At 33.6% G+C, this 26,629-nt stretch overlaps 1 protein-coding gene across 1 annotated transcript in view; it reads left to right on the forward strand.

Annotated features, from left to right (window-relative positions):
• The window catches only part of LOC145291944 (protein lev-9-like), a 1,240,163-nt gene that overhangs the window by 302,371 nt on the left and 911,163 nt on the right, over window positions 1–26,629 (forward strand). Inside the window, exon 3 of the mRNA XM_080137869.1 lies at window positions 2,345–2,539. Within this exon, the coding sequence (XP_079993995.1) occupies window positions 2,345–2,539 (195 nt within the window). The remainder of the gene's footprint in view (window positions 1–2,344; window positions 2,540–26,629) is intronic.

The following is a 26,629-nucleotide window of genomic DNA, read 5'->3' on the forward strand; positions in this document are numbered from 1 at the left end:
GTTTTTGTTGTTGTTGAGACCTGAATGTAGACAAAATGAATTTCCGGGTAAAAAAAAAAAAAAAAAAAAAAAATCTTTAAATCAAATTAAAGAAATGATTAGTTTTAAATCATTCGAATTTTTTTTTTTTTTTTAATTCCGAAAGATTCTGTACGAAAACCATAAAGCAGAACGATTTTATGTATATCTAATCAAAGTTAAATTATTAATTCTATTTTTGCTATATAAAATTACCCTTGATATTAAGAAATCTACACGGTAGGTGCTGGGCAAAATCTTTCCCCCTCCCCATTATCAATCACAGCGAACTCTCGTCTTGCTGCAACCACTTCAAATAATTTTTTTGTGCAACTCGACTATAATAGCGAAGTTCAGAAAACGAAAAATCGATTAAAAACAAACAAAAATCAATGGCATCTACTGATTAAAAGCAACGATATCTATTAGGTAGGTGCAAAAAATGTTTTTTGACATAAAGTTGAATGTCACAAAAACGACATTATGTTTGCACCAACCAAGTACTTACTTGGTATGTCAGAAGTACTTAAATATTGCTTAAAAAAATAAAGAAGAGTTTTCTATCTTTATCGTAAAAAAGCACTTACCATGTTTCTTTGGGAGCACGTGACAATAAAAAGGGAAATAACTCAGTTATGCTAAAAACAATGTAAGTAACTCGTATTTATGATTGTTGATTTGAAAAATGGTATTAGTTACATGTTTTTGTAGCAAAACACTTTATTTTCGTTAATATTCAGCAAAAAATATTTTCTTTAATAAATTTTTTTACCTTATCGTTTTTCGTAATTTTTGGATATATTCATTATTATAACATGACAATTAAGTAGAAAGTATTGGTTTGCTTTGAAATTCAATATTAATATATATTTTGAATTTTGCTATTATAGTGTAGTTGCAAAAAAAATTTCCCTACTTCTTTTATGTATTTAATTAAAACAATGGATGAGAGTTCTTGGATTATTGCAGCTGTTGAACAGTTTGGTTAGTGAGTCCAGTTCGTATGAATAGGCCAAGCAAAACATGAAAGGAATTGTAAAGGATGATTTTGAGAGAAACGGATAAATAAAATCTTGGCCAAAAATAGTTCAGTTTCAAAATCAATTTCTAAAAGCCATCCAAAACCTGCCACCATGTAGAACGAACGTGCACAAAAGGAAAAGATCGTAAACATATTCCTGTTTATTGTCGTAACTCTTCTATCGATATATAAAAATGACCGTATATGTATGTGTGCAGAACGGACTCTACCAAACTACTCTGCAATTTTTTCTGTGTTAAAAGGTGAAAGAATGGATGAGTGTTATTGTGTCAGCAGAACAGTTGAGTTAGCAGGGTCAGTTAGTAGTGATAGGGCAAGAAAATGTTAAGGCTGAATTTATATGAAAAGATGATGAAATAGACGCTTGTATAGAAGTAGATTGGTTTGGAAGTAAATTTCTAGAAGCTGTCCAACACATGTCAGCACGTGGAATGGACGTTAAACTGAATGTGGTGATGATTGTATCAAGAAAAGGGGTCGGGGTAATAGATGTAGAACAAGTGAGGTTTTGGGGTCAGTTGACAGGGGAAGGTCAAGGAACAGAAGGAAAAAAAGTGATAAAGATGGTTTTAAGATAAATAGGCATAAGTAAAGACTTGGTCAGAGATAGTTTTGCTTTGTAGTCAGTTTCTAAAATCAATTCAAAGTAAATAACATATGGAAAAACATTGATTTTGAGAGAAACGGGGATAATTAGATACTTGGCCAGAAATAGGTCAGTTTAAAAGTCAATTTCTAAAAGTCGTCCAACACATGCAATCATGTGTAGGAAGTGCTAATTATTACTAGTCAGGTGATTCAAGCCCAATAATAAATAATATTTAACGTTGGATGTGTTCAAGTCCAACGTTAACAAATTCCTAATGAACCGCCACCTTAAGTAAACACTTCATCAAATCTCCACACTAACGTAATGTACTTGCAATAACCCTTATCCCTGAGTGGCTTCCGGGCCTTGATAAGTGGTGACCACTGTGTAAAAAAAAAAAAAAAAAAAAAAAAAAATGGTTTTGCTGTCAGAATCTTTCAGAATAATAAAAAAAAAATAGCAAGAAAAGAATAACTTCTTTATTGGAGGGGGGTGGGGTGGGGTGGGGTAAAGAGAAAGCAAAATTCTTACACAATTTTTTGGCCGTTTTCCATACTTTTTTATTCCACAAAATATGTTCTGATAATGGACTGGAACCGTTTGGTGCAGGCAAAAAATTAAAAAAGAAAACCAAAAAACTAGGGAAGACGTTTCTCTTCTTTTTCTCTATAAGACTTGCACTTACCATATTGCAGAGAAGAACGAATGTCAGGACCCTCCGACGGTGCATCATGCCGAACATGATGGACCGCAAACGCAGAAGACGTACCCGGTTGGTCACATGCTTGAGTATCGGTGTAAAGATGGTTTCACAGCTAGAAGAGATAGTGTGCTCCGAGCATGGTGTGTCGGAGGTGACGTGTGGGTTGGTCCTAATATGACTTGTACTCGTAAGTAACCCATTTTTAAAATACCTTTCTTACTATATGCATATATGTGAGTATACATACGCACACTGTGTCCCAAAAAATCAACCATTTTAACATTAATTTATATTTCAAAGTGGATGGTTAAATTTGGGATACCCTGTGTATATATAAATATATGAAATATTGACAATTTGGAAAATTTTAAATGCTATTATTCATCTGTAATGTGACATATTTTTTTTATTATACACCTTTCTCTCTCTCTCCTGCTGTATATATATATATATATATATATATATATATATATATATAGTGTTATAATGGAATAAATCCAGAGGAAATCCGGGTATGAGAGCTCAATGTGGTAAACAGAGCAATAAGATAAAAAATATAACACGGAAATTACATAATTGTCGATGCAATAATTTATTTCAACCTTATGGTATGCTTGAAAATACCATAAGGTTGAAATAAATTATTGCATCGACAATTATGTAATTTCCGTGTTATATTTTTTATATTATATTATATATATATATATATATATATATATATTGCTCTTTAATAAATATACTTCGATACAGCTCTAGAGGAGTGAGGACGAAACCAGTTAGCTGACTTTCATATTTTCTCTCTTATTACATTTAATCATGAATATATAAAAGAAAGTCTTCCTTTCCCAATTACCGTCATAAAATTTTATGCCCCCACCCCCGTCAAAAAAAAAAAAAAATGAAATATCCTATGTATATATTTTAAAATTTTGTTATCAACATTAATTATTTTTTATAAAATTTGTTTATGGTTTAATATTTGTAAGTTTTTTTTTAGTTTTTTAATTAAAAGAGCTACAAGCTTCTTTCGAAGCTACAATGTTTTTTCCGAAATTATAAGATTCTACAAAACTAAAATATTTTTCTCAAAATAATATCTGAAGAGAATCAAGCATGCTCGAAACATGTGTTAAAAACATTTAATTTATTAATTCAGAAGCTGCAACACAACCAATAAGCAATAACAACAAAAATAACTAATATACATATGTATATATAGTAATTACATAGAGTACTGTTTCGCTGTTTAACAGCTCATCAGTGCGGCTAGACTAACAACTACTTCAAGCCAGGATTGAACCTCGACTGCTTAAGTGACGGTTAGCACTTCTCACTATTACACTACTTGGCTGCTGCTAATTACGATGTTTAAACATTGTCCAAACGCCTAAGCTCTATTTAGCTACTAGTGCACCTATTGATCCGTGCTGAAATACTAACGTTATTTAGAAAGCCATTATTAACATGAGAAGGGAAGGGTGTTTTGTACCTATTGTGAACTTTAACCTTACAATCTAATAAAACACTTATCATAAAACTTTAATAAAACTTGAAAATAATATTTATAAAATAGCGCAGATCAATAAGTGCACAAACACCTCCATTTGTTTACGCAAAGAGCATTGTTTTGTATTCTACATATATATATACTGTAAATTTATATATCAGTTCCCTAAAATATCAGTTTATAGTCACAATGTTTGTTTGTTTTTTTGTTATTTTTATTATTTTTATGCATTATTTTTTAATGATATGTAGGCTAATATTTATATTTAATTTTTGTATCAGCGTCTTACACGTGTTTCATTGTGCGTATAGCAGATGTAGCTATCTCACCAACATCAGCTATATGCACAATTAAACATGTATAAGCCGCTGAAGAAATACATATAAAAAAATTTTCTTTGTATTATTAGAGAAAAAAAAATATATATAATTAAAAAAATACAAATCATAATTATAGATTCACTATTTGTGATAAGTGGAATGTAAATGTGCTCTGGAAGTGATAATACGTCTATATTGAGCTTATCATTCGTAAGAATTTTTCATATTTTATAAAGAATGTATACTTTAATACATAAACAAATGTAATTCATTCTCTCTTATATATGATGGACTCTCCCCCGTCGATTTCAATGTATGAGGTTCATCAACAACAGCTTATGATTTTTTTTTTTATAGTAGTGAAGGCTTTGTGTAGAACCAAGCACACTTTTTGCTATTACTGCTAATCTTTGTCGGTACAGATGACTGCTACCAGACAACACACACAGTACAACACAGGTTTTTACATCAGAGTTACCTTCTCCTTGATGCATGTCTAAACTAAGACTGACCCATCTGGTACTGACCAAGCTCAAGTTGCTTAACTTCGGTGATCTGGTGAGAACCAGTGTGTCAACGTGATTGTGCCACACACACACACACACATATATATATATATATACATATACATATATATATATATATACATATATATATATATATATATATATATATATATATATATATATATATATATATATATATACAGTGATGATCATATTTATTGGCACGGTAAAATAAAAGTTAAATTTTGTCTAATAAATTCTAAAAAAGGGATTAAATTAAAGAAAATAACAAAGTATATTATGTATTTTTAACTGGCCTTTCCGATGCAGCAATCGGATTTTAGAAAAAATAAATAACAAAGGAACAACAAACATAATTGCAAAAAACCCTTGTTCAAAATTATTGGCACGGCTTTGTTTTTCTTTTAGTATCAGTATAATATCAATCAATTTCCGGTTTACGTGCTTTCTGAACTTTTTATAGCCATATTATGCTTGTTTAACGCTAATTCAGTGAATAATTTTTTTCAGATAATTTTTAGATAGCGATTTATTTAAACTATTATAAGTGACTAAATTATAATTTTCAATCGCCATGGTTAAAACTAAGGAACACAGCGAAGACGTCAGGAAGCTTGTTGTAGCATGCCATACCAATGGGGAGGGCTATGATAAGATTTCAAAGAAGCTAAACCTTCCCAAATCCACTGTTAGAGCCATAATAAACAAGTTCAAATCGCAAGGCCACGTTATGAGTTTAGAGGGTAGAGGGAGAAAAAGGATTCTTTCCCCAAGAGATGAACGGAAAATTGTTCGACAAGTAAAACAAAACCCAAGGATCTCTGTTGGGGAGATTGTTGATGAACAGAGCACCTCTGGAGTGAATGTATCTCGACATACAGTTGGTAGAGTTTTGAAGAGAGCTGGTTTAAAAGCATGTCGTCCGAGAAAGACTCCCTTATTGAAGCCTATGCACCTGAAAGCAAGGCTAGCCTTTGCAAAACGTCATATTGATAAAGATGTTGCATTCTGGAAACGTGTTCTATGGACTGACGAAACGAAAATAGAGTTATTTGGCCATAATAAAGTGTCTTATATTTACAGAAAATCTGGCGAAGCTTTCCTGCCTAAGAACACCATACCCACAGTGAAGCACGGTGGAGGCAGTTTGATGTTTTGGGGATCCTTTGCTGCCTCTGGACCAGGGCGACTTGTTAAGGTCACAGGTAGCATGAAAAAGGAAGATTATGTTAAAATATTGGATGAAAACCTGAACGACTCTGCTAAAGAGCTCTCACTTGGTCGTCGTTGGTGGTTCATGCAAGATAATGACCCAAAGCATTCGGCTAAACTGACTAAGAAATGGCTTGAGGACAATCATATTAATGTTTTGGAGTGGCCATCACAAAGCCCAGACCTTAATCCAATTGAAATTTATGGAGAACATTAAAATTGAGGGTAATGCAAAGGAAGCCTAAGAATCTTATTCAATTGGAGGATTATTGTCAGGAAGAGTGGGCTAAAATTACTACTGAAGAGTGCAACAACTTGGTTGTAAACTATGAAAAGCGACTGAGGAAGGTAATCAAGGCCAAAGGCTATACAATTGATTATTAAATAAATCGTGCCAATAATTTTGAACAAGGGTTTTTTGCAATTATGTTTGTTGTTCCTTTGTTATTTATTTTTTCTAAAATCCGATTGCTGCATGGGAAAGGCCAGTTAAAAATACATAATATACTTTGTTATTTTCTTTAATTTAATCCCTTTTTTAGAATTTATTAGACAAAGTTTAACTTTTATTTTACCGTGCCAATAAATATGATCATCACTGTATAAGAAAAGAGGATTAAGAAGAGTAAGATAATAATCATCATCGCATTTCAAAGCTAAATGCTTCTCATCAGAAGAGAAGAAAAACACATTATACAAGAGCACGGGCTAAGAAGACAACACCGATCTTATATACATTTAAGAATAGCCCTTATTCTTGAATAATGCTTTTTGTTTTTATCTTCCTCTGATGAGTAGCATTTAGTTTTGAAATGCCATGACTTGAAAAATATTTGCACCATTTCCGTTTCACTCATTGTAATCACTCTCATTTTTCGTCTTGATATGTAATAAAGTTCTAATGTAATTTAATTATCTCCCTGTCTTTCTTTCATAAATTGCTCCTCTTAATCGGGTAGAGCATCTATCAAAGCAGGTTAGCCCTTTCTCTCTGAAAAAATCTACTTTTACAAGTTAACTTTACTTATATATATATATATATATATATATATATATATATATATATATATATAACTTTATTCGATTGGCAAAATTTTAGAATAATTATAAAAAAGTGAACCATATCGTAAATTCAATCAACTAAAAAATGGAAACCGGGGTGAGGAAAAGAAAAAAAATATATATATATATAATGGGGCAAGTTATATGTACAATTAAATAAAATAAATAAGTCGATTAAAAAACGATCGGTTTTTTTTTTTTTTTTTTTTTTTTTTTTTTTTAACCTCTCCGCTCGTATTCCATATATCACTACCAAATATTCTAAAAAATAATTTTCAGACTTATGACCCTTGAAAATGTTTGTCTGAACGAAAAGCGCTTTGGGTATATTTTAACGATCGTTTTTTAATCGACTTATTTATTTTATTTAATTGTACATATAACTTGCCCCAATATATATATATATATATATATATATATATATATATTGCAATGGTTAGATCAAGTTAACTAATTCAGTTAAACTTATCCAACAAACTTCCAAAAAATTATTTATAGGAAAAATAAATCAACACAAATCCAAGAAAAAATTCCTTAGCTCCGAAAAGTTCCAAATTGTCAATATTTTGTAAATAATCTAATTTTGTCATTTCCTCGCCACATATATGGATATTTATAACTGTCACATGTTTTTCCTAGCATTGTTTTTTTTATTAACACCAAGAGGAAGAAAGAACTGTACTTTCTTTTTTACTCGCTGTTTTGTTATGTATGATAATATTTTAACGATTTGCATTTTTGATTTTTAATTTTTGAAGACATGCTTCCTTTTTATAGATAAAGTGTGACAACACCTTCCATAAAAAAAAAATGCTCTGTTTATCTCTCTAATGTGCTATGAATTATATTAAGCAGATTCAATGTGTTAGCTGTTGAAATGAATCTTAACTAAGCAGACAAAACATGTTCGGCCAAAATCTATGTATATCAATATTAATATAGAGGGCATTTATAAAAGTTAATACAACGCAGAGGTGAATCCAAACTGACATACCGGTCGAAAAAGTTATGCAGATTCACCTTTTTATTAATACAACATATATTTTACTGATTTGTATTTATAATTGTTTTTAGAAATTAAATAGATATACGAAAATAAAAAAAAAATAGACCTTCGTCCATTTTGTTGATATATCACTTCAACACCAGGTTTCCTGCATTGTTATAGCTTATTTTACTCTTACATATATATTTAACAGTAAAGCTTGAGACAAACTACCTTACCTTTTATAGGTCTTTTTAATTATACTTTCTGCTTGCATTGTATTTTTACTTGCGTCAGTATGGTTAAATGGAAATTCCGTATTGTATGATATTTCGGGAAAAATCTTTTCATCATGTATGCGTTCAATTTCAATTCCAATGTGCATACGGGGGCTTTTAAAAATTGAAAAAGATCTGGAATTATTTTTATTTTATTATTGTTTTGTTTTTCTTTGGGTTTTTTTTGTACAGCTTTTTTGTTTTTCTTTGTTTTTTTTTATAAAATAAAAATGATTAATACTATTCGATTATCGTAACAGATTTCTGGTATTTAATCGATCTGAAAATATTTAGAATCATTTAATTTTAATTTACTTGCTGTCTACACTTGTACATATTACTTTACAGATATCTCTGGAGAAAATAATCAGCAGGGCAACTGACATCAGATAAAAGCTTCTGGAAACATTTCTATCAAGTCTTCCATGGATCGGGTTAAATTTTCAAAGTAAATTTAAACAAAAACACAACGTCTTCTACGAATACGTTGTTTTAACAAGACACTTCCAGAAAAAGCACATTATTCGGTTTTCTAAATTTTCAAATTAAACGTATACACTATTTTTTTCAAATATGTGACCAAACTCCTTATATTTAAAACTAGCGGGGGTATCCGGCGTTGCCCGAGTGTTTGTTTCCGGGACGGGGGGGGGAGTTTTAAAAAATGTTATGGTAGGTAAGTAGGAAGGATCAAACCCCGAGTCATGAGTAAAAGTAGGAAAATAAAGTGTGAAAAAAAAACAAAAAAAACATCTGCAACGTTAACAGTTCGGCCACCAAGAAAAGTCCATTCCAGTATTTAGGAAAAAAAAAAAAAAAACGACTACGGTAGGTCGGCGCAAACGTGAAAATATAATGTGAATTGTCCAGCACGCTAACCACTACGCCACAGAGCACTGCAGCTTAGTTTAGTGATTTTAAATAACTTCACATGAAAGAACTACGAAGCCAAACCGGTGTTCTCTTCTCAACTGTTCCTTGTGAACGATCCCCAAACGGTGTTAAGTGGTGGCAGGGGGAGGAGGAATTTATTAGAGAGAAAATATTTTACCACTTCCATTGATCTTAACCGATTTTGGCCGTGACTTCTCAGCAGAAAAAGTATAGAAATCTAAGATTATCGAGGAATTTGAGAAATAATAAGCCTATAACACACCTCAGATATTGTTCTGCCGTTTGTGCATATTATATTTGCATGAAATATCTTGATTTTTAATCCTATTAATGTCAAAATCCGACGGGAAAAAATGAGTTCATTTTATTTATATAGCGAAGAGATTAGCGCCAAATCATACAAGCATACACTTTGCCTAACCGTATTCTTAACACTACACAAGCTTACACATTGTTTCGGACTGGCAATAGTTATAAATTACACCGGACGTACAGTTTCCTCTCTCCACGAAGGGCTGATTCCTCGGGGTTAATACTCTACTCTATTGATATTCTTTCTGTATATCCGATGGCTTCATTTTGTCGAAATTCTAAAAATAAAAAACATTATCAAAATAATAATAAAAAATTAACACCATTATCACATGTCTAGATATAGTATCACAGCGACGAAAGTTTTATTGTTGCACTCTGCATATCAATGTATTGCTCATATGTCTCTTTTGGTTTTATCTTGCTTTAACATGTTTACGTTTTATCTAAGATGCGTATTCCTAACTTTCTGTCTTTCATATCAAAACTTTTATCAGTAAATCTATAATATTGGAGGAAAGCGGATAAGAGGAAAATGATTTTCAATGTATCGATATCGAACGCTGAAGAATCTCATATACTAATAACAAAAATGGAATTTCTAACAAATTTATTTGATTAAATGTGGCCTTTATATACCGATAGGTTTTAAACAAATATATATATAGTCACCCAGACAAACGGTTTCACTGTATCACAGCTCTTTAGTGTGGCTAGACTAGCAATTACCTCAAGTCACGGTTTAAACTCGACTGCATAGGCGTCGGTATATATATATATATATATATATATATATATATATATATATATATACAGTAAAAACCCGAATAAAGTGCTCAATATTATTGCGTAGCCAATATATATTTTCTTATAGTTTCTGTAAAGTCTGATGAAATTACTGGATCAGTGATATGATTTAGTAACCGAAACATGTGTAACTAAGTAGATAAAACGGTAATATATACACACACCCACACACACATACATACATATATATACTAGCAAAAGTACCCGTCGTTGATTGGGTTCAAAAAACAGCCTACAGAAAATGGACTCTGATTTATGAAAGTATAGTAGGTTATGAAAAGGAAGGGTTTTAAAGAGATAGCTTCGAATTTTGGGGTATCAAAACCAAAGCAAAATATGATGAAAGTAAAAATAAAATAGATAAAACCCATAATTTATTTTATGGAGGCCAGGCGCGAACGCAGACTCCACAATTTTAATGAACCACCATTCTGCCAGATCAAACATACCCATTCCTGTGTCTCGATACATCTTCTATCATTATGTGTAATCAGTTTTTTAAAATAGTCAAGCATATAGGAGCCTATTCCTGACCACACACACACACACAAAGACATTCAGCTTTATATTATAGATATATACTATAATTTATATAAATTATATGCGGCTAAAGTTTAAAATAAAAAAATATATAAGTATCTTTATACTTCCAAGAAAATTTCTATTTACATATATAAATTTTCAGCAACACAAAGTTCCTTTAAATAACTGAATCTAGACCGTCCAGAGTAGCACGGGACTCATCCATAAATAAGACATGTTGGAACTCCATTTTCATGCAATTTTGCACCCAAACCATTAGTTTTTTTTTTTAATGTTGTTTACTCAATGGAAGCCTTGAAACAGGTTTGATGTTCTTTGCCATCTCATTCAACACATTTCATCGGGCTTGCCTGGATCTTGGAGTGATTCCAGCTCTTACAAAAATTGAAGCACTTGTGCTGTTTGGGTTTCGGTTGACTTCTATACGAAGTTTCCGAATATCACGATATGAAAGGTTTCACTTGTTGCCCTTATCCTTCCTGGTTCTTGGATCCCTTTCCAACTCCATGGCTTAATCTTTGATGGACAATCCTTTTGCGATTCCAGCAACAATTCTTTGCTTTTCGATAACCTTCATTCGCCCGTTTTTTTGGCATTTTAAGAAATCTGCAATAAAGCGATAGGCAGGAAGAATTCCTTGATAATAAATAAAATGCTATAGCTTAGTAGATATCGCATGGATTTGAATAAAATTTTGGGAAATAACTAACCTTAAAGCAATCCTTTGATGATACAATTTTCATTTTTTGTGACTTATTTTTAATGAAATATTGGTATTTAACTAATCTGCAATTAACCGATTGACACACACATAAAGTGTGTGTGTGTGTGTGTGTGTGTAGAAGTGTAAGCCATGTATAGTTTCAGAACAGTTTCCGATGATTCGTTGTTCTACACAAGTCCTGGGAAGTGACTGGTTTGCAGTAGACAGTTCTCAAGTTGGAATCTACAGAGCAAAAGATTCTTCCCGTGTTGACACGAAGAAGAAAACATATGCGAAATTGCTACAGAAAAGGTTTAATATTTATGGAGCAATTCTGGTTTCTGATTGGTTGGTAGCAGAACGTGAATTAATTTGATTCGTCAGTTCCTAGCAGCATCGTTTATAAATAGAATCTCCCGACTGTGCGAGATTATACCCCATTATACTCTGTGTGATGGGCTGTGTCTCCTAACGGCTTCGGCTGCAGGGAGACAGGGTAGAGTACTCGTCAAGGATTCATTCTTGACACTCAGCCTGATAGGTGAGGGTCCGGGAACCAGCCCAGCACCTATCGAACTGAGGTACACCGATTGAGTACTACCTAGGAGGTCCACCCTCCCAGGCCTTGCCACCGGGTTTACCGGCAAGGCAAGTTTATTGCTTGTCGCCTGAGGAGCCCCTACTGGGGAATGTCGATGGGGGGGTCCCAGGCAATTTTTGTTGAGGCGAGAGTGCTCCTTCTTTAGGGGAGCTCGCTTGTTCTCCACCTTCCGGCCTTGTGCCACATTTTGCTGCAGTGGACAGCAAATAAATATCTACCCCATTATAGTAAAAAATATTGTAACAGTGTGTGTGGAACCATTTTAAAAGTTAGATTAATGGAAATGATTGATATTTTTATTGAAGCATATAGAACAGCTGTCTTCCTTGCGATAATTTTTTTTTTTACTTATTTTTCTGTATAAGTTTAAACATTATACAAAAAATGAAAAAGATATGAAAAACTAAAATGACTTCACTTCATCCCAAGCAACGCTGTGTAGGTGCCACCAGTATATATATATTTCCATAGATATAAATGTGTATTTAGCAATAGACGTAACAGTATATTTAGAAGAGAGAATGGATGCAGAAATGGTAAAGCGTGGCAGATACTCGGATGATTGATACGGCAAACCAGGAACATTGTCTTTCAGTCTGAGTTCGAAGCCAAAAATATACCAAAATGTCTTTTCTTCTCGGATTATGACTTTTGAGACTTTGCCAATACAAGAGAATCGAACGTTCAAATTTAGTCCACAAAAGCAATTATGGAATATAATGTCCAAGATCAAAGAGGCAAAGATTGCAATTTAAAAACAAGTAAACAAAAAAAATGGACGCACAAAATAATGGAAAAGGTCATTAAACAAACTAAATGGCAAAATTACATTTATTCCAACTTAATTAAATGTTTAAAAATGTTCAGCGCAGTTTTTTTTTACACGCGTTTCTTATTCCCTTGCTATGTACACAACCTAACCACGTGAGTTTGTCGTAAACGCATACATACACACAATATACACACAAACACATATATGGAAAAATACACACACAAAATATGCATGTAAACACACACGTACACAAACAGAATACCCGGTGAACCAAGTGCAAAAGAAATACAAACAAATACCACTTAAAGAGACGGTTAGAATATTAAAAAGATCTCTCCGTTGGAGTAACTGAACTAATGGGAGAATGTTTGGCATCCGGTACAATGCCCCATCCCCAGGAAAAACAAGGTGATGAGAAAATTAAAACAAAGTGAAATACACGCATACATGAACACACATAAAATACACATACACAAATGTACACACATACACATAAAAACATACAAACACACAACACATATTGCTTTCTGTTATGCGCGCTTATTCTTCTTATATACACGATCCTAACCACGTGCTTTTCGCATACACATACATACACTCAAACAGGATACATACATGCATGAACATACACATATACACACAAACAAAATGCAAACACATACGAATGTTCAGAATAGACACACATTCAAAAACAACACACACACACATACATACATATACACATAGGAACACACCATTTATTGATTTTCATCCTCTCGCAGTATCGTTTATCATCGAACTGAAAATTGTATTACCTCGTAGCCTCGAGTGGTTTTAAGCCTTCATAAGTGGTAACACATTAGTATAAAAAGCATGGACCGGGTGTAACGATAAGGTTGTCCTAAAAAACACAACACTACAGTTTTATTTTAAAACTTTTATTGAAAAAAATCAATTCAGGTAACTTGATTATGTAGTAGAGCTGACATCTATTCAATGTAGCAACCTTCAGCCTCAATCACCGCCTCGATACGTGGCCAGAACTGGGAGCATGCCTATTCCACAAGAGCTAGCAGGAGTTCAGAGAATACTCGGCGGATGGCAGCGATCAGGCTGGTTTTGGTGTTGTTAGAGGTCATGTTGGTGATGTTCTTGACATATGACTAAATGATGTAGCCCCACGAGTTCAGTTAAGGGGAGGAGGGAACCAGTGAAAAAAGGGTACAAAGTCGTAGCATTCCAAGCCTGGGTTTCTTAGGACTTGTGGGCTGGCACACAATCCTGCTGCCACACCCAGGGTCTGTCAGCGGCCAGTTAATTGCACCCAGGCATCATCACACTCTTCAGCACGTCCAAGTGCACTTTGTCGAAGATGTGAAGTGGTATGATGTAGCTCTAACTTGAAACCACAGCAAAGACCATAACCATGGCCAGCAACTTCATTGAGGTGTGCCCTCAAGCATTGAACCATCTGGATTTGCATTTTGAGGGTGCTGGCAATGGTCTTGTTGTCATAACTTGGATGGGTAGGGTGTATGAGTTGTACAGCGGGACATCTCTGATCTCGGTCTCTTTGAATGTGATAGCACTTTCAGACATGATAGAAGACTTCTATCACTCTTGGAATCTGTACTAGCCAACTAGTAGATGGTCTGCAACAAAAAAAGAGAACCGGTTTTCATCAGACGGAAATGGAATCATGTCGTCTTTTCTAGGGCGACAATTTTATCGTTCCATCCTATATATATATATTCACTCGGGTGTCTTAAACATCACCACTGCATTCTAATTTTTATCAATAAAAGCAAAGCTTAAAAAAAAATCCTTGAATTTTAATAATTTCTAAAGCTTCTTACAATATAACGTTTTAAGGGCTAACAAAAAGATTGATAGAAATATTGAATGTAATCTATGACGGATGTGTGTGACTAATTTTTGATAAATGCAAATGTCCATGACAAATAGCAAAGAAAAGAATTGGTGTAAAAAAAAAAAAAGTATCATTATGCCTCTCATAACACTAAGTCCAGGTGGTAGAATATTCCGCCTTCCCCCTCTAGAAAAAAAAAAACTGTTTTACTAAAAGATATAATGGTTGTCTTTCAAGCGCTAGGGTAATTTTTCTTTATTTTTTTTTATTACATTTTCACCCCAAACAAGGCAAATTGCCACTTTGGTGTAGGGGGCTACTATCAAACGCAACAACTACTGGGGTACTATGTAGGGATTTGGGTAGCAAGATGTCGGTTCACGTTACACTTGAACTTCTGCACGTCAGTACAGTTGGGGAAGCAGGGTATGCCATTATCATGTTGACACACGGATTCTAGCCAGACCACTGAAGTTAAGAAATGTTGAGCCTGACCATTACCAGATGGGTGACCTTCTGGGAAGGTTAGGCGTGGGGCCAGCGCTCTCACCCCAAAAAAAGAACTCATTACAAAAGCATCTACAAAGTTGTGGATGGCCTATGCTACTCCAGAATGGAATTTCAAATGCTAACTGGTTCGAAAGTGAGTGATCATTTAACTTATTTATTCAAATTAAAGCTGATCCATTTCAAATTCAAATTAATTCATTTCAAATTAATTTATTCAAATTAAAGCTGATCCATTTCTACTTCGAAATAGTATTTTTATGGAAAACCTGCGTCAAGACAGAACAGAAGCAAGTTTAATTTTTTCGTTGACCAGGGTTCAAAAGAGAGTCGCCAACATGATAGGTCCTAAACTGTCATCCAAACTTTAACCACTGTCCCATCGACGAAATGTTGCATCCCTCTGTCTGTTTTACAAGTATTTTAATGGTAGATGTCCTGATGAACTACAATCCCTTGTATCCCCTTAACATAAATACCCCCAATGAACGCGACAACAATCAAGTAAAGATCCTTAAATGTAAGACGGCATTCTACTCCAATAGTTTCTCCCCCAGAACTGCTAGACTTTGGAACTCCCTTCTGGATTCATGTTTTCTCAACTATATTGACATGCAAAAGTTCAGGTGTAATGTGAATAGACATCTTGCTGCTCGACTCCCTACATAAGTATCCCTGCAAGTACTGTCCCCGATAGTAGCCCTACATCAAAGTGGCACTGTGCCTTGTTTGGGGTGAAAATTTCAAACTTGTTGCTAAGAACGTGTTCTCTTAACTTCTGACATTATTGTTGGAGATCGACTATTGTTTTTTTTGTTTTTTTTTTTCTAATTAACAACAAATCAAATTTTTAATCACATCCTCGTTCAGTGTACCCCCTTGATGGTAAAATTTAAAAAATGTGACCATGTTACTCACCATGTTGCTTAGAGTATATGTTCCAGACTCCATAATGATTCGTTTATTGGTTGTTAATGCTGGCAATTCAAATGAATTAATTTGCCAAAAAATAAAAAAAATGTATATTTCATTTGCCATGTAGGGAAAGGGTGCTAGAAATGAACACAAAAGAGGACATAACAGCCCAGCACTTGTCCAAATTCACCTTGAACTGTTCCATTGTTAGAGTATTTATTACCTCTCTTAAAAGTGTCTTCTAAAGTCTAATGACCCTGACTGAGAAAGGGAGTATCCTCTGGTTCAATAAAATTTGGCAGTGAAATAGTTATTGTTGGGTCCACGTAGACCTCTTTCTCATGCAGGAGTGAATAATAAACTCTGTGAAAAACAACACATCGAGGCTGCTTCCCAGTTGACACCAAATTGCCGTTTTCAAGTCCAATGTAACCAAATTTGTTAACTTCCTTTTAAATAATCCAATTCTGCTCAATCACCACTAGTTTTTTGACTTATAAAAATTTTTATCACATGACTTCAGAAATACTTCATACAAATATTGAGAAATAATGCACAAATAAAACTTTGCCCACTCTTTACCTTGTTAGGTGGAAATATAAAGTCTCATAACTGACTAGCGCTCTATTATATTCATTTTTTATGGAAATTGCTCCAGACAAGGTGTGAAGCCACTTGATGTAACTAACAAGAACAAAAGATGATTATTACAAAGACATAAGATGCCTATTAGCCTTTGTCTTGAATGGCAATGGCGATATCTAGGAGGAAAACTGTCAGAGGAAGGGAGTTCCACAAACCCCCAGTTCTTGAAAATAAGCTACTAGAGTAAGAAGCTGTATTATGAGGTATCAAAACGGGAAACTTGTGAATACCATTAGACAAAGGAATCAAATGCGTCTGAACAAAAGAAGCAAGAAATAGATCAGAAATTCTGAAGAACAAATTCCATAAATAGTATATATACAAAAGGTTGAGACTAGCAACATCATGTCTTTTATAGACAGGGTTGCAGAAATGAAGAAAGACTGAGGGAAATCCAATTGCAGATAGGTTTTTGCACCTAATCAAAACACCAGAAATAGGACAGATTCATCTACCCAAATAAAAGAACAGTACTCAATACGTGGCCTAGAAGCAGATTTGTAGAGATGGAGAATAGAATGTAGTTTCTGGTTTTAATGTGCACTCAGTTTGACAGATTTTTTACCAATAGGCTCCTCAGTTTAAACAAATTAGAAAGAAAATAAAAAGTGTGAAAGAAAAGCAAAATTGATCAGAAATAAAATACATGCAGTGAGAGAGAGAGAGAGAGAGAGAGAGAGAGATTATTATTTTTCTAGCGATAATGAAAATACAGTATGAGTTACTGCCCCTGGGAGTTTAGGAAGAATTGTCTCCCTTTCTATTGAATAGTCGCCCCACATTTTAGGGACGTTATATGAATACATTTGTATGTGTGCGTTTCATATATATATATATATAGAGAGAGAGAGAGAATGTGTGTGGGTGTATATGTGTATGTCTGTGTATTTTGTTGTATGTATGTATATATATATATATATATATATATATATGATGTCCCCATTCATGTAGTTATACTGCAAGAGTTGCACAATCGTCAGCCACACTTTTTCTGAATTGGCACTGTTTGGGTTCAGTGGCAAGGCCAAACACTGATTAGAAACAATGCTGAGATAAGCGGAGAGCATCTACAGCACCTGGAATTCTTAAATGGTCATCCATTTTAGTACTGCCCAGGTTCAACCTTGACCGGTAGTAGGTTTCAGGTTCAACGTTGCTTAACTTCAACACGTGTCAACATGATTATGCTGTACATATATAAATATTATCTATGGATACGTTGTCCACTGCATCTACAGCTCATCAGCGGGGCTGACAATACCCAGGCTTGATCGAGTCTGTGGATGGGTGTGTTATCATATCACTAGGAAGCCCTGGTAGAATTAAATGCTTAAAGTTATGACGAGTTTTGTTGTTTCTAGCAATAATTATATTCGGTATGAGTTACACCCCTGAGGATGTAAGAAAAACTTTCTTTCTTACAACTGAACAGTTACCCCACATTTACGGGATGTGTACATAGATATCTATTTATCAATCTCTCTCTCTACTCTGATTATATATATATATATATATATATATATATATATATATATATAGTGAAATTGTCTGTGTGTCTACATTTCGCAACCAAACTGTCAAATTTCAGTCTACAGACTCTAGATTTGACATAAGGGGTACTGCGATTTTGGAAAATCTATTTAATCATTTTTCGGACATAAATTTGGCTGTTAAGGGGGCAAAGTTCAACAATTTGATCTTTGAAAACTTTACTAAACTCCTCCGACAATTTTGGACCTAAACACTTGATATTTTAGATGTATGTTCCTTGGACATGGATCAAACTTTTTAATTTGATTTGAGCCTAAAACTAATGTTAAGGGATCAAAGTTTTTAAAACTTTGATCTCTCAGCCAATTTTTGGTCTAAATTTTGAAATTTTACATAAAGTGTATTCACACATAGGGCAGGCTTTTAAATTCGTTTTTAGCCGAAAATTTTACTGCCAAGGGGTCAAAGTTCAAAAGATTTACCCTTTACGGTCTCTAGCAAACTATTCAGCCAATTTTTGGTCTAAACATTTGAAATTTTACATAAATGGTATGTAGACATGCAGCAAGCGTTTTAATAAGTTTTTAGGCGAAAGTTTGGCTGCCAAAGGTCAAAGTTGAAAGAGTTGACCTTTACAAACTCTACCAAACTCCTCCGCCAAGTTTGGATCTAAACACTTGAAATTTTAAATGTGGGTTACCTGGATATGAGTCAAACTTTTTGATATATCTGCACATAAAGTTAGGAACAGATCAGCCCGAGCACAGCCGGGCTGAACTGCTAGTAAATATATATATATATATATATATATATATATATATATATATATATATATAGCACATACACACATATATCCGTTGTTTATATATATATTATATATATATATATATATATATATATATATATATATATATATATAATGTACTAGGAGGTTACCCGGTGTTGCCGGTCTTAAATATATTTTAATTTAATGTATTTATTATTATCATAGAGCCAATTCCTGTATAGTACTCATTAAAGAGTTGCTCAAATATATAGTTATTTCAAAAGTTAAGAAAATATGATATGAGGGTCATCAACTAGAATCGAAACCAAAACATAGTTCTCCAGTCTATGTTGATAGCATTTGAGCTATCGACAGATGGATAAGAAAGAGTTAAAATGATCCAATTTTAACAGATAAATGTATATTTGCGCATGTGTAGAAGAGCAATTTAGGTCGACTTACGCCTGCCAGATTCCAATTTTAAACATTTTTTGACCAATTAGTAGTTATTTTAACCGGTTGAAAATCAAATTAAATTTGTTCCCCAGATTCAAATCCTCTATGTATCAAGTTTTAAGTCTGTAGAGCAAAGATTGACAGAAGTTTGGTAGAGACCGCTTCTCAGACAGACAAGGTTACTTATATATATATATATATATATATATATATATATATATATAATAAAGTCGTATTCCAGTCTGTTTGTGCGTTTACAGTGTACGTCATATATGACATATATATATATATATATATATATATATATATATATCATATATAACGTCGTAGCAGATGCATTATGACCTCACATATAACGCCATAGAAGAAAGAGACTTCAAAAAGAAGGGGATGGTGGGGAATTGAAGTAAAGATTACCGGGCAATCCCGGGTATATTATCTAGGATATATATATATATATAGGGGTTGGACAAAATAAAGAAACATCTTAAAAATCAACAAAATTTATTTTAATATTGTGTAGGTCCACATTTTGTAGCAATTACAGCCTCAGTTCTCCGAGGTATTGATTCATACAAATTGTGGATTATTTTCCAACGGAATTTTATACCATTCTTCGGCTAAAACATCCTCTAGTTATTTTAAAGATGGCGGCGGAAATCGATTTCTTACTTGAATCTCCAAAATCGACCATAAATGTCCAATAATGTTGAGATCTGGGGATTGTGGTGGCTGAATCAGATGCTAAACTTTATTAGAATGCTCTTTGTGCCAATCTTTAATAATTCTAGCTGTATGGATTGGGGCATTATCATCTTGAAAGATGGTGTTTCCCTTCGGAAACAGCTCTTGAACCATAGAACGAACTTGATCACCCAAAATTCCTAAACAGTCTCGACTCTTAATTCTTCCATGAAGAGTAATCATTGTTCCAGCAGATTCACAAGAAACAGCACCCCAAATCATCACAGAACCCCGGCCATGCTTTACGGTTGAGAGAAGGCAGTCTGAATAAAATCCTTCTTTTGGCTGTCTCCAAACGTCGACCCGGCCGGTGGTCGGAAATAAGGAAAACAAGGATTCGTCAAAGAAAATCAAATTTTTCTACTGCTCGAGGGACCAATTTTGAAGGTTTTACACCACTCTAATCGCTTTAAAAAATTTGTCTTTGAGAGCAGAGGTTTTTTAATTGCAGCTCTTCCATAAAATCCAGATTTCTGCAGCTCTCGGTGAACGGTTTTCGTGGAAACTGGGTCCTGTAAATGTTTATTGAGCTCTGCAGTGATTTTAGGAGCCGGATTTTGAAGCTTGACCCTTCGGACGGCAAATATAAAAAAATTGGTCAGAAATATTAATTCCTTCACCCTCAACTGGGCACTTTTCTACAGGGAGGGGTCAGTTTTTTCGCCGAGATTTTCGAAAGTCCTCTCCCTTTTCGATTGTCTAGTCTTAATTTAAACGTTCGTCACTTCCGGTTTGGCGATGGGCGCCACGATAAAGACGTCAGGTTTTTCTTTTTTTTCTGTATTCTTATTTCCTCTTTCGCGGTACGGTTTTGAGCCTGCCTACTACCACTTTTTTTTTTGCTCAACCAACACCTTACACACACCTCCACTTTCTTTTCCGCCTTCTCGTCATAGGTTCGAGCCTGCCTACTACAACTGTTTTCCTTTTCGCTCAACACACGCCTACAAACACCATGGCAACGCCGGGCACCGAGGCTAATCTATTATATAAATCTCACGTGTCGGTTAAAAGTATATATGTATGTATATATGCCTAAAACCTTCGACAGAGGCAACGGATTTTTACGAGATTCATATTGCTTTGAAGCTCGACACTTTGGACGACGAAGATCGAAAGTTATACCCTCTTTTCGATTGACTCGCCTTAATTAAAAACTTCGCCACTTCCGGTTTGGTGATTGGCGCAACGTTATTTTTTTATTATTTTTTTTTTTTGCTCCAAACACACAGGCAAATAAATAATAAACAAAAAGATTTCATTGTTTAAAACACGCTCAAAGATTGATGCCAAAAATGTTAGGTTTTTCTCTTCTTTTGTCCAATCCCTATATATATATATATATATATATATATATATACTAGCAAAAGTACCCGTCGTTGATTGGGTTCAAAAACAGCCTACAGAAAATGGACTCTGATTTATTAAAGTATGATAGGTCTATGAAAAGGAAGGGTTGTAAAGAGATAGCTTCGAATTTGAGGGTATCAAAACCTAAGCAAAATATGATGAAAGTAAAAATAAAATAGATAAACCTCATAATTTATTATACCATACTTGTCCACACTGAAACACTTATCACAATATTCTGTGGATCTATATTAAAAAATCTTGTTAAACTTTGTGACATATTTCCATTCTATGGAGGTCAGGCTCAAACGAACACCCCATAATTTTATTGTACCATATTTCTTCAAACTGAAACATAATTGTAAAAGTATACTTACGCCGATAGATATGAAAAGTCTTTATTAAAGTTTGTGCTTATTTCCATTTTATGGAGGCCGGGCACGAACGCAGACCCCACAATTTTATTATACCATCCCTATTTAAGTTAAAACATACTTATCAAAGTATTATTATGTACATCTATATCAAAAACACTTGTAAACGTTTTTTTTTTTATTTTTAATTCATACTGTGGGAGCCAGGCTCGAACGCAGACCCACAATTTTTATGAACACCTTTCTGCCAGATCAAATATACCCATTCCTGATCCTTGATACATCTTCTATCATTATATGTAATCAGTTTTTTAAAATAGTCAACCATATAAGAGCCTATTCGTGACAAGACACACACACACAGACGTTCAGCTTTATATTATATATATATATATATATATATATATATATATATATATATATATATATATATATATATGTGTGCGTGTGTTGTAAAGTTTGTGAGCATCCCTAATCAGTTGACTGCCATATTCATCCATATTGATTCAAAGGTCAATATTCTGATAAGTCTTGCCTCATGTCTAATTATTCAAATGTATGCAAATACAAATGGGCTTCTAGTTATCAGATTGTATAATTATGATTTGCTCTGCGTTAGAATTTATTCTTTCCAAGCAAACAATTCACTTCCTCATGTAAATTAATCTGAACTTAACACACTTTGCTTCCATCATCTCAAACATTTGCTAAAACTGTGAAAAAAAAAAAATGATGCAATAATAATCGCCAGACAAGATCAATACTACAATCAAAACAATGTCATAAGTCAAGAATAAACGAAGGACAATTATTACTGGTGGCACCAATCGTGATTTGATGAGGATTCATAGGAAATCACTGCAATACGCCAACTAACCCATTCTACATGGTATGGATATGTGTGTACATATATATATATATATATATATATATATATATAGTTGAGATGGTAATTAATAAAAACTGAAGAAAGTACTCAATACTGTTATAGAGTAAATATGCGTTTTATTTTTTATTACCGTATTTTTCTGTTAAGTTACATTATTGTTTCGGCTACACGGCCGTTTTTTTTTTTTTGGCTGTCTGTAGCGTCCTCAGACTTTTACAGAAAGTAAGTCTGAGGACACGTGTAGCCGAAACAATAATGTAACTTAACAGAAAGATATGGTAATAAAAAATAAAACGTATATATATATATATATATATATATATATATATATATATATATGTGTTTACATGTGCGGCATAATCACTTTGACACACTGAGTCTTGTTAGATCATTAAAGTTAAGCAACGTTGAGCCTGGCTAGTATCAGATAGGTGACCATTTAGGAATTCTAGGCACTGTATGTGCTCTCCGCTTATCTTGGTATTGTTTCCCGTCATCCTGAACCTCCATTTGCACCTTGCAACACTGACTCAGGAAAGATGTGGTTGGAGATTGTGCAACTTTTGCCACAAAAATATCATATGCAGGCACCCTTACAGTGGGTATCCATAGTCTGTCAAGACTAAACAGAGCTACCATAAATATATATATATATATATATATATATATATATATATTTCGGCATATAAGACGACCCTTAAAGTTAAAAGTGTTGCAATCTCTAGCCTAGGCTAATCAAACATGGTTTGGTGATTTAGCAGTCGTCTTATACAACCGATATGATATGTTTATTAAAATTTGCTCCAATTTTGTACCGTGTCTTATCTGACGGACACCTTATACGCCACAATATACAGTATATTTTTTATAGAGACGTTCCAAAAGTAATGCCTCCTGTTTTTTATTCCACTTGAAACCATCAGAATGGATTGCAAATTGCATTGTGATGATGACTGAGTTCATACATTCATGATCTGAAAGTTTCATCTCTCTGTTGCAAATATTGACGGTGTGAAAGACACCTCTGACATGGATGTGATAAGATTTTTTTTTTATTACATTTTCACCCCAAACAAGGCACATTGCCACTTTGGTGTAGGGGGCTACTATCAGGGGCAGCAACTACTGGGGCACTATGTTGGGATTTGGGCAGCAAGATGTCGGTTCACATTATACTTGAACTTCTGCATGTCAGTACAGTTAGGACCTGCAGGGACCTGGAATGGAATTCCAGAGTCTAGCGGTTCTGGGGAAGAAACTACTGGAGTAGAAAGATCTTTTACATCTAGGGATCTCTACTGTGTGGAGGTGGGATTTAGTTGCCTGTCGGATTTGTCGAGGGTGTCTACGTCGTGGGGGCACAAGTGTCTGCAGTTCGTCAGAGCATTCACCATTAAAATACTTGTAGAACAGGCAGAGGGATGCAACATTTCGTCGATGGGACAGAGGCTGAAGCTTAGATGCCAGTTCAGGGCCTATCAGATTGGCGACTCTCTTTTGAACCTTGTCTAGGAGCGAGAGACTAGCAGCAGATGCACCAGCTCAAATATGACAGCAATACTCCATACATAGGCGAATGGTGGCCTTATAGAGGTACAGGATACTTTCAGGTGTCAGTAGTTTTCTAGTACGGTAGAGAGAGCCTACCTTTTTCGCAGCGGCCCTGGCAATGTTTTCAATATAACTGTTCCAACTCATGTTTCCTGTGAACGTTAGGCCAAGCAGTTTGAAAGATGTAGGATAGGTGGGTGTTTAAAATGAATGTTTCTGTTTAGAGCACAACTGAACCATGATACTTGACGTTTGCATTTTAAACTGTAATTCAAACCACTATATAAAAATAATTTGTTTTGCAGGTCCGAATGTATATATCATGTTTCAATTTTGTAGACCAGAAATTGGCAGAGTAGTTTGGTAGAAACCGTTTTGCACACACAGACAAGGTAACTTATATATACATACTAGAAGGCTGCCCAGCGTTGAAAATAAATATTATATTTTTAATTTGTGCAAATTTCTTATTTTCGAGTCAATTCTATATAAATGATTACCCAATATATAATGATTTCAAGTTATAAAAATATATATGATTTGGGTATCATCTGCTAGAATTGAAACCAAAGCGTTTAACTTTAAAGCCTTAATTGTTACCGTTTGAGTGACTGAGAGGGGGACATGAAAGGTAAAAATTAAACTTATTAACTTTGAGCTATGAATGCTTAATTTTGAGTATGCGCAAAAGAAACAGCAGGTGTAATGTTTTATTCAACTTACCCTGGCAAGGTCTACTATTTTGTTTTCAATTTGACACCTTAGCAGCAATTTTTGCTGCCTAAAAAAACAAATCGAAAGTGTGCTACATGTCCAAATACACTATATATCAATTTTCAACTCCGTAGACTAAATATTCAGAGAGAAGTTAGGTAGAGAGTTTTCACACACTCACCGACAAGGTCACTTATATATATAATTTAATTATATTTAATTATTTAATTATAATTAGTTAACCTTTATGTAGTCGCTCACATATCCATGACTGTGTGTAATGAAAAGTTTGTTTTAATGATTTTTAGATAGCAGATGTAGGCTTTTAATATTAACATCAGGGTGAGAAAAACTTAACTTTATATATATATATATATATATATATATATATATATATATACATTCAGAATAATGAAATACAATAAATCTGCTGGTGTGCAAATCCAGTGATTATCGGTCTTACAAAATATTATTGGATCTAATATTTTATATAAGACTATCCCAGCTAAATAAAATTGTTCAATATACTAGATAGAGCAAAGAAATCATAATTTAGGAATTTAAAATTTGTGATTTGAAGAAGTTAAATTTCGAATATAGAAATTTCATTGTATGCAAGACGAAGAATACAGTTTGTAAAATTACTATTTCACTATATTTTACTATACTGTATTTGTCTTGCATAAAATTTCTATATTTGAAATTTAACTCTTTCAAATCACAAACTTTTAATTCCTAAATTACGATATATATATATATATATATATATATATATTACTAGTTGGCCGCCTGGCGTGTCCAGTCATACAATACGCTTAAATATGAAATTTTAATTAATGCAGATTAATGTTACAAGGAATAATTTGCCCGGTGGACTAATTTGCATATAAAATTTTTAAATAATAATGATAAAGTTATTCACCAAATTCCATCTGTTTATTTAAAATATCTTGTCAGTTTATATTTATACTTGATGATGAATGCTCGGGAAAAGTCACTTCTGATTAATGTTTAGTTGTAAAATATGCAAACAAAGAAATGATTTGCAGCGATTTTAAACAGTACTCTTTATTTTATCATACACTGAACTCGTTAATAAGAAAAAATAAAAATAAAATGGTGAGGTATACCCTGGGTTAGATAGGGATCATTGAATGCTCTACCACTGAAATATATCTCCAGATGAAAATAAATGTGCTTTTTAAGAAAAAATGATTTGCTGAAATTTTATTATTTCTCTTAGCCGGTGTAACATAAAACATTCCCCCTGTAAAAATTGTTCTTTTTTTTATCTATAAGAGAGAAAGACTATTTTTAAGATGGGATTTTTTTTCGATTTTCAATACTTATTGGACAAATTTTGTACAAAACATATCTAAGAACACTGCCAGACATATAAATTGGCTTTGTATGAAATTTGCAAAAGATAGGCTCCGCTGTTTCGGAACCTATGAGGAAAGAACTCACACACACACACACACACACACACACACATGACTTTAT

The sequence above is a fragment of the Euprymna scolopes genome, chromosome 13 (assembly GCF_053919585.1).
Source record: "Euprymna scolopes isolate OS-2025 chromosome 13, ASM5391958v1, whole genome shotgun sequence".
Taxonomy (NCBI): Eukaryota; Metazoa; Mollusca; class Cephalopoda; order Sepiida; family Sepiolidae; genus Euprymna; species Euprymna scolopes.